This window comes from Sceloporus undulatus, chromosome 3 (genome assembly GCF_019175285.1).
Source record: "Sceloporus undulatus isolate JIND9_A2432 ecotype Alabama chromosome 3, SceUnd_v1.1, whole genome shotgun sequence".
In the NCBI taxonomy this organism is placed as follows: Eukaryota; Metazoa; Chordata; class Lepidosauria; order Squamata; family Phrynosomatidae; genus Sceloporus; species Sceloporus undulatus.
In genome coordinates this window covers 236,809,462-236,823,875 of record NC_056524.1, presented here as the reverse complement: position 1 = coordinate 236,823,875, position 14,414 = coordinate 236,809,462, and the positions used below count along the sequence as shown (strand labels likewise).

Sequence of the window (14,414 nt, the reverse complement as noted above, 5' to 3'; positions counted from 1 at the left end):
CAACACATAAAGACATTACAAAGGTGTATCTTGTAGCAATATAAACATAACTATACAGACCATCTAGCTTGAGTACCTTCACACCTCTTTTCCTAAAACAACATTTAACACATAGATACTTCCTATTGCTTAACACTCCATGTTAATCTGTTATATTTATTCGTTCTATCTTGAGTCGAGACTTAAATAAAAGCCCTTCTTCACATACGTTTAAAAAGAAAGATATACTTTAGTTTTTTAGTTGGAGTAGTAAACATTTTGGAACATTCCTAGTCCTTTTTTTTTTTTTCCCCTATTTGTCTTTTTAAGGAGAAATCCTGACTTTTTACACAATCCTAGATTTCAAAATTTATTTAGTTTAAATTATTGCAAAGTACTTATAAGCAAATTTTAAACACAAAGTCTCATTCTAAGAATTCCTGCATTCCCTGTATTCCGTCCCTGTATCCCCCCCCCCCCCCCCCCCGTAAAGTAAACTAGTCTAAACTGCTAGGAAAAGTTGAGCACGTCAGCGTAACAACATTGCTTTATGTCAGCATAAAATTGTTCCATCTTCTTTTCAAGTATATATATAAAGGTTGCCAAATGCCTTTTCTTTCTACATCATTTTTTTCCCCTCTTGATCCACAGTAGATCTTGTCCATCTCTGCCGTCTCTAGGACTTTCATCAGCCACTTATCCATGGAGGGGATTTGATTCGATTTCCAAAACCTTGCGTAAACAATTCTAGCACAAGTGAATAGATAAAATAAAAGTTTACCAAATTTTTTTCCAACTTTATCCTCAAAGATACCTAACAAACAAACTTCTGGTGTGCAAGGTATTTGAATTTCTAATTCCCTGGAAATGATGTCATATACTTTTTGCCAGAAGGATTTGGCAAGTTCGCATGTCCACCACATATGATAATAAGTACCAATAGTCTTTTGGCACTTCCAACATAGTGGATTACTAGTTTTATAGATTAACGCAATTCTGTTTGGCGAGAGATGCCATCTATAAATCATTTTATAAGTATTTTCTTTAAGATCCTGACATATTGTGTGCTTCAGATTTAATTTCCAAATTTTCTCCCATTTTTCGTATGGTATACTATGTCCCACATTTTGAGCCCACTTTATCATGCAGTGTCGTATAATTTCCTCCTCAGTGTTCCAACTGAGGATCATTTTGTACAATTTAGCCAATTTTTTTTCTGCCCTTTTACCATTATTATTTCCCAATCCATAATTACTCTTTTTAATCCAGGCTCTATCATGTCTAGTTTCCATCTCTGTCTCAATTGCAAGTAGAGATACCAATGGCATTCTATACCTGATTCATATAGTTGCTCTTGGTTTTTAAAGTCTATTTTATCTTGAGCTTCTATGGTTAAATCTAGGTATCTTAGCCATTTCCCTTTTGGAATGCCTTCCCTACTGAAGAACGCCTCGTGTGGGGAGCAGTGCTGCACTATTTGGTTTGCTAATCTAGGTTTCCATTTCTCCCACACTTTCAGTAGTGCTTTTATAATTACATGATGTTTACATTCTTTGTGAATTTTGTCTTTATTATAAAATAAATAAGCATGGAAACCAAATCTTAGATTTTCCCCTTCTAATGCTAATAGATGATCATTTTCCAGTAATATCCAATCAGATATCCACCAAAGAGCTGCTGAGAAGTAGTAGATTTTTATATCAGGAACACCCAGGCCTCCTCTTGCTCTATCATCACACATTACTTTTTTGTTAATTCTGGCCTTTTTCTTATTCCAGATATATTTCATTATATTGTTTTGCCATGTGTCTAAAGGTCTAAAGGAATGTAAGATTGGGATTGTCTGGAATAAATAAAGAATTTTAGGCAAGACTAACATTTGAATCACCGAGATTCTACCCATCCATGATAATGGAATATTTCCCCATCTGTCTAAATCTTTTCGTATCTCTTTCCATGTTGGGATGTAGTTATTTTGAAATAAATCTATGTTCCTATTTGTCAGAATAATGCCCAGATATCTGATCTTTTTTTCTATTTTAAATCCTGAGTCCCGTTCTAACTGTTTCATATTTTCTTCCTTCATATTTTTTAACTAGCATATTGGTTTTCTCCTTGTTTACCTTGAGACCAGAGATCTCTTCAAAATTTTTAAGTATATTAGTCAAGTAGTTCAGACTACATAAAGGATTTTCTAAAATATATACAATGTCGTCAGCGAAAAGTCTCATTTTGTATTCGTAATTCTTGACCTTCATTCCTTGGATTCTTCTTTCATTTCGGATCAGATGGTTTAAGGCTTCTAAAACAAAGATAAATAAAAGTGGAGAGAGAGGGCACCCCTGACGGGTTCCCCTCTTAATTTTGAATTCTTCCGATTTACCATTGTTTATTATTAGCCTTGCCATCTGCTTGTTATATATTTCATGGATCCATCTCTGAAATTGAAACCCGGCCTCCACTTTCTCTAACATGGCAAAAATCATCTCCCAAGACACATTATCAAAGGCTTTCTCAAAGTCCACAAAAAGTAAAGCCATTTCTTTTTCGTTATGTTTTTCATAGTATTCAAGTGTATTTATGACGATGCGAGTGTTGTCTTTAATGTGTCTATTTGGGAGAAAGCCAGCTTGTTCTTTCCCTATCCATTCCATAAGCACTTTCTTCATTCTTTCTGCGAGTATTGTGGAGAAGATTTTATAATCCACATTAAGGAGTGAGATGGGTCTGTAGCTATTTACATCTTCAGGATTTTTGTTTTCTTTCAGGATAAGTGTAATGTTAGCTTGTTGCCATGTTGCAGGGTATTTTTCTAATCCAATTGCATTTAGAGTATCTTTTAGAGGTATTGACAGCTCATCTTCCAATTTCTGATAATACTCTATAGGTATGCCGTCAGGTCCGGGGGTTTTGGACTTCTTCCCGTTTCTGATTGCCTCCACTATCTCAGCCATTGTTATTGGAGCATTTAAAGTGTCCTTCTGATGATCTTTGAATTTTAATAGATTAATATTGTCTAAGAAACTTATAATATTTTCTTTCTTTGTCAGGCTGTCTTTATATAAGTTTGTATAAAATTTCTGAAATTCTTTTCTTATTCCACTTTGATCCGTTATCCTTCTCTTGTCTTTTGTCACGATTTCTGCAATTATATTTCTTTCTCTTTGTTTCTTTAGCCTGTATGCCAACCAACGTCCAGGTTTATTTGCATGCTCAAAGTGGACTTGCTTCATGTCCTTTATTTTATTTTGAATCTCTTCATTTTCAATTATTTCTATTTGTTTTTTTAATGTTTTAATTTCTTTAAAGATTGTTTTTTCTGAAGGTTTCTTTTCAAGTTCTTTCTCCTTTTTCTGAAGATTGTCATATAGACAGCGTAGTTTCTCTCTCTTTATTCTTTGTAGAATGTGATTTTGCTGGATGAAGAAACCCCGCATATATGCTTTAGAGGTTTCCCATACGGTCGTCATCTCAATATCATCCTTTTGGTTCTCTTTAAAGAATAGTTTCAGCGTTTGTCTAGCTCTCTTTAAGATGTCCTCATTATGCAGTAAGGCAAGATTTAATTTCCAAGAATATTCCTGCTTCTCTAATCTTAATGTTGCAATCATAGGGCTGTGATCGGAGATTGTTCTCGGTTCTGAATCTATCTTTATTGTCTCCTTGCAGATCCCCTTAGTTGCGAACATCATATCAATTCTAGAAAATGACTTGTGGCGTTCCGAAAAGAAAGTATAGTCTCTCGAATCATTATATTTATATCTCCAGATATCATAAAGTGCATGTTCCTCTAGCAGGTTTTCAAAAGACTTGGGTAGTTTCCCTTGTGTCCTTTTGATTGCCTTATCTGATTTCCTATCCAATTCGGGATTTACTACACCATTCCAATCTCCAATTATCATAACTTTTCCAAGACTCGCTTTACTCAATTCGTCACTCAATTTATTATAAAATATTTCTTTCTGATCCAGGGGGGCGTAAATTCCAACAATAAGATATTTACCACCTGGGAACATAACCTCTACCCCGACATAACGGCCTTCATTGTCCCTAAATAGTTCTTTGGCTTTATATTTATGATTAACATATATGACTACTCCATTCTTTTTCTTAATGTTAACTGAAGTGAATTCTTGACCTAATTTTTTATTTTTCAATAGTCTTAAATCTTTTTCTCTAATATGGACTTCTTGCAAGCATATTACGTTAGCTTTAATTTTATTCAAATAGTGATTTACTTTTTTCCGTTTCTGAGGGGAGTTCATGCCCCTTACGTTCCACGAGAGTATTTTTAGGTTATGCATAGTTGTGTATATAGTTAATAAGCTATATCTCTTACCTTATCTCAATTCACCTCTGCTGTCTCTTCCTCCTCTTCACTATTTGCTTTTTCCTCTTTTCCTTTATTCTCATCTCTTTCTTGTTCCTGTTCAGATTCTGAGTCCGAAGGTTCACCTATGTTGTTATCTTTGTCTTTTTTCTCCTCTGTATTCGACGATTTCTCCAGGTCTCTCTTATGTTTTTTCATGAAGTCTTTTAATTTTAGAATTGAGTTTATTCTAAGTAAGTCCGTTTTATATTTGAAAATCAGCCCTTCCAGCCTATCCCATCTATATGGAATATTGTTCTTCCTGAGCAGCATCGCTAGGGGTTTGTACTCATTACGTTTTTTTAAGATCCTCAAAGGGATATCTTTTAATAGAATTAGCTCTTCCCCTTCTACTTCAAGATGTTGTTCGTAATTTAGTTGAATGATTTCATCTCTAATTTTTTTCCTTGTGAAATAAACGATCACGTCCCTAGACAGTCCTTTTTGTTTCGCTATCTTAGAGTTAAGGCGGAACATTTTACTTATTTCTTGTTCAAAATGTTCTTTCTCTGCTCCTACATATTCAGCCAAAATCGGTGTGAGGTATTCATATAAATCTTCGTTATCTTTCTCTTTTAAACCTCTGATCTTGATGCACTGTTCACGTTGCTTTTGATCTTGTAGCGCTCTTTCATCAAGATCACGTTCGTAGTTTTTTTCCATTTCAAGAACTTTTCTGTTTATTTTTTCTGTTTTACTCTCAATTTTTTCCATATTTTTTCCCATTTTTGTAATATCTTCTGTTGCTCTGCCTAATGTGTCTTTGATATCTTTCAGTTCAGCCCTTATCTCCTGGCGAATCTCTTGTTTAATTTCTTTCCTCATAGCATTCATATCTCTCTTCATCGCCTTCATATCTTCTTTCATTTCATAATAAAGATTTTTTAATTCTTCTAAGAGTTGCATCTGTTCTGTTGATCCGGGATTTGTTCCAAATGATGGTCTTCTTTGTTGGCTGGCTTCTGTTTTTGCTTTCCTTGTATACATTATCTTTTCGCACTGCACAGATTTCACCTAGTTATTATTTATGATTTATTGTATTATTTATCCCTTAGGTACTTTCCTTTTTGTTTTACTCTTAGTGTGGTTAATATAGTTATTCTTGTAATTCCCTGTCAGGCTTTTATAGCCTTCTTGTCTCCAATGTTCACAACCCCCCTTTGCAACAGTTTCAGTTTATCTATATTGTTACTCCGTTATTTTGTTTCTTTCTCAGGTTGCCTTAAGTGCTATTTTCACTGTTACTGTATCTATTCTCCTAGGGCAGTGTTGCCTCGAAGTAATTCAGCTTGTTTGGATCTTTCCTACTTTCTATTCCAATAGGTTTTCTCTCCCCACTGATGAGGTACACAGAAGTCAAAACTTTTCCTCTGTTCCTTCTTCTTTTTTTTTTTTCCCCCTCGGATCTCCTCTCCTTTTGACTCCTTTTATTTTCCTGCCTCACGTTTGCTTCTGCAGCAAAGATGATTTCTGCCTCTGCAATTTTTAAGATATCCAGTAGAGGGCAGCCTCACCCGCGTCTCTGATCAGCCTGCCCTTCCGAGAAAGCCCTTCATCCGATTCAAACCGAAGTCTTCTTTTTCCTTAGCTTGCTATTTTGTTTTCCTTGGCTTGCTATTTTGTTTTAAAAGCCTTCACTCACTTTCTCCCAGTCCTTTTCTATTCCCTACCTAGTCTTTCTTGCAGCCTTCCCAGGCTAAGAGAGGCAGCAGTGCAAATACTCCGTTTAAGTCTCTTTCAGAGTCTCTATTTGAAACAAACCGCAGCTGGAGCCAATATAGTTGCAAGTTTCTTAGTCTATATTGCTTTTCTTTTCTACTTTAATATGAGTTCTTCTCCGTGGGGAAAGAGATAAGAGTTTTATGTAGACTCCAAGGTAGTTCCAGCGAAATTCCCAGCAGTATTTCAAAATAAAAGTAAACAACAAAGGGGGAGGACGTCTTCAAAGTTATTTCCTCACTTTGCTCCCACTGCAAATTTAATTTCCCAAATACCGTAGATTAAGGACCATGACTCAGGAGCAGGTTGGACAGAATCATTTTCTTCTTCTTGAAGGGAAGATAGGAATGTTAATGTAATAAGTAAGTAAAGGAAGAACGTCTGCTTTCTGCTTTCTGCTTTCTGACTTTTAACTAGGAAGGAAGGAGGGGAGAGAAACAGCTACTCCCCGCTTCCAAGCCTCTCCCCACTTCAAAGGTAGCTTCCTTCCTTTCCTTTAATTCAATGTTTACTTGTTTATTGAACTTGGGTAAGTTCCTTTCCTCTTCGTTGAGAAGGGTATAGTTAAGATATATTCATTTTGAGGAGATATAAACAATATTAGTTATTTTGACTCTCCATTTAACTGTCTCTTGAGTTAAAAAAAAAAAGGTGGGGGAAAACTCTAAGAGCCGCTTGTGGCTCGTCTCTCGCCGGGACCGACCCTTCGTAACCCTCTCTCACCCCTCAGTTCCCCAGGACTTCCGACCTGGGGGGATAAGGGGGGGGGGTAGCCGTGGTTCTTCGCCCAAATATTACCATATTTGGGGTTTTCTCCGTCCCGCGTTTGACTCAGCGGCCGAAGAAGCCCCGGCGGAGAGAACGCTTCGTCAGAGCCGCTGACAAACGCGTCCGTCGGGCTGCCGTTCCACCCCGGAAGTCCAGCTTTTGACAAGAATTTTCCAAGGTTTTTTTTTTTTTCCTGATCTTTTTATCAATTCTATGGAGGTTTCTCTCAATAAAGCACCAGAAAGTAATGAACAGAGAGCAATAGGCTACTTTTCAAATACTGTAATGAATAATAGCAATGAATTTCTTTTTTAAAAGTAATTTCCTGAGCTTTGCCACCAAGTGCTAGTAAGAACTTCTGGTCCTCGCCATTGCTCTGCATTGTGGAAGTTTAGAAGAGATGTTGTTGTTGTTGTTGTTGTTGTTGTTGTTAATTTCCTTCAACTCAACTTCAACTCAGGGTGAGAGTTGAAGTTGAGTTGAGGGCAATTAACAACAACCCCTGTGGATGAGACATCTCTGAGAGGGTGTACAGACCAGCATCTTTGGCTGGCCTGGGTGCAGAGTCAGGCATGGTGTCCACATGACACATGCCCCGACTTTGCCCCAAGGCTGGTGTGATGCCACACGCCACACTACACAGCAAGTAGTGTCACAGTGCTCCTCTGGTGCTGCATCTACATGATGCAGCGCCAAAGGAGCACCGAAAGGCCATGGCACGAGTGGCTATGGTGCCCTTTCTATGGCGCAGAAAGATGAGATTGGGGTTGTGGTGTGCTGTTTCTGCACCCCCAATCTGGGTCTAAAAAGGGCGGCCTGTACAGCCCCTAAGACCCCTTGTCCTCAGCCTTTTTATTCAGGTCCTGCAGGCCTAAGCCCATGTCATCACTGGTCAAGTCTATCCATCTGGACAGGTGGTCTTCCTCTCATTCTACTATCTTCTACCTTTCCTAGCCTCATTGTCTTTTCTAATGATTCCATTTTCCTCATGGTGTGGTCAAAGTATGAGAGCTTCAATTTAGTAATCTTGGCTTCCAGAGAGAGTTCCGGCTTGATCTGTTCTAAAACACTTGGCAGGAAGTTAGAAAAGAACTTCATTGTCACAAACAGAATAGGAAACTCCTGGTTCTCACCAGCAACAACCAAGTCCAGTACCATCAAATAGCAAAACTACATAACAACCCTATCATCATACCTTTTGTTATCTAAACATGGATTTTGCCATCACAGTCCATGAATCTGTATTGACAAGGAGAACATATAACACTGATGAAGCAGTCCTTCAGGGCCCTTTTATACTATCAGGTTGTAGCACTATGATTCTGCTTTAACTGCCATAGCTACCTTCTATGGAATCCTGGGATTTGTAGTTCAGTAAGACAGAAGATGAGCTCCTTGGCTGAGAATTCTATCACAGTGCTGCAAGTGTATAGTGTGAAAGGGTCCTTGGAGAAGATTGTGGGCCATTGCAATTCTCATCAAGGATTTTCTAGTACTTTGAAGAGATCCCAGAGTTCTCTGGAGCACATTTTCAAAACCACTGCTCTGGACTGTTAGCTACCCTTCTGTTACTACAAAATAAAAATGATTCTGTGGCAAACTCCTTTGGTTGAGGCTGTTGCCATTTTTTTTAACTGTTCATACTAATAAACTGAGGATGAGCTGGCTAAAGCCCTAATAAATACACTTTGGGGGAAACCAAAACCCATCATCCTGTTGTATTGTCAGCTAATATATATAAATCAGGAGAGTAATGGTTAGAACTGAAAACGCTGCACAGACAATTTCACTTACACTCCCAAAGCAATCAAATGATTATTTTCTACCTTAAGCCAAAGGCAATATATTTTTAATCTTGGATTGGTAAACCAGAGCTATAGTCAGGGAAGGATGACTTGAGGCTTTTTAATTATGGGTGACTAGTTCTGTTAGCATGATAGTTCATTAACTGAAACACTAGGAGAACGCCCTGCATTGTTTCACACTCATTCTTCCCAGACACTGATGTGCTTATGTTGAGATGTTTTATACCATGAGTGATAATTTTAAAGCATGTGGCACACAGTTAGTGTTAGTGTTGTGAGCTTTATTTACAGATGCAGCCATGTATGGAAGCACATCACTTGGTATATTAAATAAAATGAATTTCTTAAAAGTGAGTAGCTATATCCACCATAATAAAATGCAATTGTCAAACTGGTATGAAAACCATAAAATATTGTGAAGGTAGAAGGACATGCAATATGGGGTGCTAAAAGAATTCAGTTCAAGTTTTCTGGATCGTTCTTAAAAAGTGTGTGTGTGATTGCGACATCAGGATAGAGGTATGGAAATCTCTCCAAACAGCTTGATGACAATGAACAAGATAATTTATATCTTACTATCTGCTGCCATGGCAGTGCTCAAGGTAGCTTATAAGAATTTCAAATTTAGAAGATTAAAAAAATAAATTGTTTTTGAAATTTTAAAATATTCAGGAATAATCTAGCTAGAACAACCTAGTAAATGACTACAAATTCCAAAAATGATCCCTGAAAGAACTATATTTGGAATAACATGTAAACATTTTTATCAGAACATCACAGTAACAATGTTTTTATAGTTATGCATGACATTGTTAGCCCCCAAAATAGCATGCAACAGTATCATTATTTTTAATGTATTACTTCAAAGCTCAGGGAGTTTCATACCTGAGGTACCATGGTATTTTTATCTTGCATCTCAACCAACCCAGTATACAGTCCATCCTCGCCTTACGCGGGGGACCCGTTCTGGATCCCGCTGCGGAAGGTGAATTCCGCCTATGCTCGAGCCCCATTGGAAACAATGGGGCTCATGCGCGGCGGCGCGGGAGTGCACGGGGTGCAACGGGCATGCACACCCATTCAATTGAATGGGACGCGCTGCCCCTTCTGCCCTGCATGCGCCCCGCGGCTTGAGCGCGTATGCTCAAGGCCGCGTATGGCGCGGGCGCGCTGTATTTGGCTTATGAGGAAAGCTTCCATTGGAAAACTTTTTGCATTAATATCGCATAATTACTAGGTGAAGCCAAAAGACATAGATGTAGCTTTTTAAATGAATGAACTGGTTAAAAGAACTTCTGGGTCGTACTGCAGATGTACGTTATAGTCACTGCTGTATAACTAGAAGCAACTCAAGCCTCCATATATGAGATCAGTAGAAACGGAATCTCAGGCAACACACATCTCCCACGCATTCCTGCTACATAAGCTTTGACAACTATAATTATTTCTGTCTAGGATGGATTGAGCTCCATTCAAATTGTATCAACAATCAACAATCTGTCCTATGTTGCATTCCCAAACCACAAACTTACCTACAAAATTTTATTAGAACGTGACTTCCAGCTGACAATATGTTCCCAAGTATAGTTAACCACAAAGAGGCCTCCCTTCAGAATGACAGAATGTTGGAACTTTCTAGAAAATGACTGAAAGACAAAAACAGTATGTCTTTCATACTGTATGTCTTTCATACTGTTTCTCTTTCAGTCATTTTCTAGAAAGTTCCTAATATTATGAGATATATAAAAAAGGTAGATCAATAGAGCAGAGCTGTAAACTGTTATCAAGTTCACAACTTATGTCTCTATGGGGGAAAATATCACAACAAAGCATTGACTTTTTTGGTTTTGGAAAGAATTTGTGTATTTGGAAAACCAATGTATGCAGATTTCTGTGAATATAAAGCATAAAACTATAACAAGTACTGGCTTACTGCATAAATTGCTTAAAAGACTATTTGATGGCATGTTTACATTTTTGTGAGCAATCACCTTGTCTTTTTTTCCCCCTTGTTCTGTGTATGTGCACTTAAGATTCGCAAAGGGAAAAGATACTACAGATATTTTTGCACAAGTTACACAGCAAAGGACCCCCCAAAAAAAGCACTTGGCTGCTCACTCTTTTGCTGGAGGCAAAATTTCACACGGGGGCTTGAAAATCCTTGACAAGCTGTCTCACTACATCAAGACAGTCTTTTTTAACCTTAAATGAGACACTGGCAATATTTTCTTCACATACTTATATCAGGAATATTATGTAGTCTGAAACTCATAATTATCTTGTTAACCTTCGTTACTATTTATATTGTTTCCCTTTGCATCCTATGTTTTGTTTTGTTTTGTTTTGTTTTGTTTTGGTAAGCTCATGGCAGCAGGGACAGCATGCCTCCTCCCAGTTTATTCTCTCAATTTTGTGAGATAGATCAGGCTGGGAACAACTACTAGCCCAAGCTCACATACTCATGGCTTAATGGGGACTTGAACCTGGTTATCTCGTCTCAGTCCAGCACATTACCCAGCATATCACATTGATTCATTTTATTTACAAACGTTTTATTCCAAATTTCATTCCAGGAGTGTTCATTGCAGGAGCCAGTGTGGCATAGTGGTCTGAGTATTGGACTGTGACTCTGGAGACCGAGGTTCAATTCCTGCTCAGCCATGGAACCCACTGGGTGTTCTTGGGGAAGTCTCAGCCTCAGGAGAGGCAATGGCAAACCTCCTCTGAATGAATCTTGCCAAAAAAAAAAAAAAAAAAAAACATGGCAGGGTCACCAAAAGTCCAAAATGACTTGAAGGAACACTGTAACAACAATAAAGTGTTCAGTGAAAATAGCAGATTGGATCATATTCAAAAATAGGTGATGTCCAACATGGAGAAAGTCAATGTCCACTTCTGCAATAAAAATTTATTACACACACTCTGCAGCCTCCCTCTTCCCTTCCCATCATTTGGGAGGGAGAAATACATTTTGTGGATGGTTGATGCTCTAATAGGGAAATATGTTAGCTGGATATCAGCTATTTGATACAAAACTACAGGTAAGATAACTCCTGACCCTACTTATGTGGTACAACCTGGACCCATTGTATTCAATGGGATTTACCTTAAATAAAAAGATTGGGGGTGTTGTAAATGCCTTCCAGCTCAGAGTGCCAGATTTACACATTACGGTTTGCATTGCCTTGTTTTCTTGATTTCAGAAGGCTCACAATGACACTGCTTAAAAATATCTGAGTTAAAAACAGTTTGTCCTTCACTCTCTATCAACCAGAAAATCAGCCTTTGAGGGAGTGTGAAATTGCCGTCATAACTGTTTAGGAATTAAACAGTGCAATAATAAACAAAGTGAAAGAAAGTTAGAATGTGTTACACAAAATGGAAAGTAAAATGGAACAGAACCGAGTGCAACAGAATGTAGTTTCATTTAATCACTGATTCTTCAGATCTTATCCCTTGGGACTAACCAGAATGAGAGCATTCTTAATGATTAAACCAAAGTGATCATAAATTCAAGTCATTTTTATAGGTGCAGGATAGGGGGAGGGGGGAATTAGACTGAATTTCTCCAAGAGCTTCTTGAATATAAGAGTTACCACAAGCAGTTTGTCCAAATCACTCTGCCCTCTAAAGATGCAGGGTGCAAACTCCAGCTGCTCCTACTAATCACTGTCCCAAACTGAAAGCATCTCTTCTGTTATTTTGACAATGCCTGCTAGCAGTGCTTAGCAGTCCTTATCCTGTGGACAGTTCTGGGATGGTGGAATATCTACACACACAGACTCACTCACACCCAGGCACTTTTATTATTTTATTATTAAAACACTACTATCCTGCCCTATTTTGCAGGATCTTGGGGCAGCATAAAATGAAAAGAATTTTAAACATTTCCAGATTGAACAAAATGCATAAATAAATAAATACAAATAAAATAAAGGAGAACAGAAACAAAATCCAGGACATGCAACTTGGTTTGGGTGCACCCATAGTAACAATTAAGCAACAGTTAAAACCACATTAGAGCCTGCAGCAATTTAAAACCATATTTATGTAGACTTGAAATATATCACTTCTGAAAGGCTTTAATAAAAAGCCATGTTTTAGCTTTGCATTAGAAATAAACAGTGGCATCACTAGAGTTGGTGTCACCCAGTGCAGTAACTCATGGTGTCACCCTTCCAATGGATCTCCTCCCATACCACACAAATACAGAATCCTTTGTAATGTTTTTGTACTAATTTACTCATAGTAATTAATGCATTTCACTGAATTTAATGCTAATAGCTGTGACATAAACTAGCACAATTCAAATTATAATTCTAAATTTCAGTACCATACACATAGAATGAATATGTTTACATACATATAGCTTTATGTGGTTAAAGAGAAAATTTGGTAAAATCTGATGATTTTAAAGAAAAAATTAAAATGTTAAATTATTTTAAAATTACATTTTGAAATTTGAAAATTTATTTTAAAAAACCTATGGCCTCCCCTGGTGTGGTCTGCACCCCCCCCCCACTGCACCCCCTAGTGACACCACTGGAAAGAAATTGAAGAAATTGGTGCCAGTCCGACCTCCAATGGAGGGTATTCCACAACTGGGGTGCCACAGCTAAGAAAATCCTCTCCCATTTCTTGCCACTTCATATTGCCTCCATTGATCAGTCACAGAAAAGAGCTCCTCCTGCACTCTTAAATTCTTAGGCAGGTATATATAGGGAGAAGTGTTTAGGAATTAAGATCTCAAGCAATTTAGGATTTTAAATGCCATCACATGTTGTTATCTTACCCATTGTTCCACCTTCTAACTTGTATTGTTTGTGTTATTGTCATGGTGTATGCAACTCCTTATATGATTAATGTATTCATGCTAGTAATGCCCCGCATGGTACAGTGATGTAAAGAAAGAAAGAAAGAAAGAAAGAAAGAAACCAAAGATAATTATACACTATTGCATCCAGAAAGACAAGATGTTTCCAACAAGCCTCCAGAATCTCCAGTGCAGGCCAACTGGACAAGATCTCCCTGAGATGTTGTTAACACAATAAAGGGCATCCGTGCCTTTTACTGGAAGAAAAATTACTTTTTCTCCATAAATGGCTTTTTTAAAAAAAAATCGGAATTGTGTGGCACAACCAGGGCTTCTCAAAAAGTGTTCAGAAAAACCTCCCAGATGCACTGATGGTGTTGTTTCTGGAAGCCCCCTAGCAGTAAAATGTTATAATTCCAGGACATTATAGTACTAACATACTCCAATGTTATAGCTTTAGCATGCTTTTGGAAATTATACCATTAGTGATTCTGAGAATATATGTAGCCTTTTGAAGAAAGAACATATGCCTTGCATGGCTTGGATTTGGTTTAGTTTTGTTTTTAAGGAAGAGAAAGTAAATGCTTTAAAAAGAAGAGACAAAAAGAAACTCCTACCAGTTTTGATGAAGTTAACCGTACTCTGCATTTACAATTTAGTGATCGTTTGTATGCTTAGAATAGTTACTTTTAATACTACAGCTTTCACAACCCCCATGATGTCTTAATTCCCTCTCTAGAATCTAAGGACTGCAAAGGAGTGCAAAGAGTTTCTGGTTCTAGATGGCTCCCTTCCTAAATATGAAAGGCAAAACAAACAGACAGGATACCCTGGGCTAACCCCAGGGTATCCTGCCCATGGATCTAGCCTATTCCCACCCTGGCACTCTCCTGGGTCAGCACAGCTATGAATGCATGTTCAGACACACACCCATCTTGGTGCTTTGGAGCCACCAATGCTG

General features: G+C 37.8%; 1 protein-coding gene across 1 annotated transcript; it reads right to left on the bottom strand.

Moving 5' to 3' along the window:
• Positions 1 to 583: 583 nt before the first annotated feature.
• On the bottom strand, positions 584 to 5,018 carry LOC121924897. The gene is made up of 2 exons (XM_042456430.1): positions 4,319 to 5,018; positions 584 to 726 (listed from the first exon to the last, which is right to left on the bottom strand). The coding sequence occupies exon 1, from the start codon at positions 5,009 to 5,011 to the stop codon at positions 4,325 to 4,327; it is 687 nt and encodes a 228-aa protein (XP_042312364.1). The 5' UTR covers positions 5,012 to 5,018; the 3' UTR covers positions 584 to 726; positions 4,319 to 4,324.
• Positions 5,019 to 14,414: the final 9,396 nt, after the last annotated feature.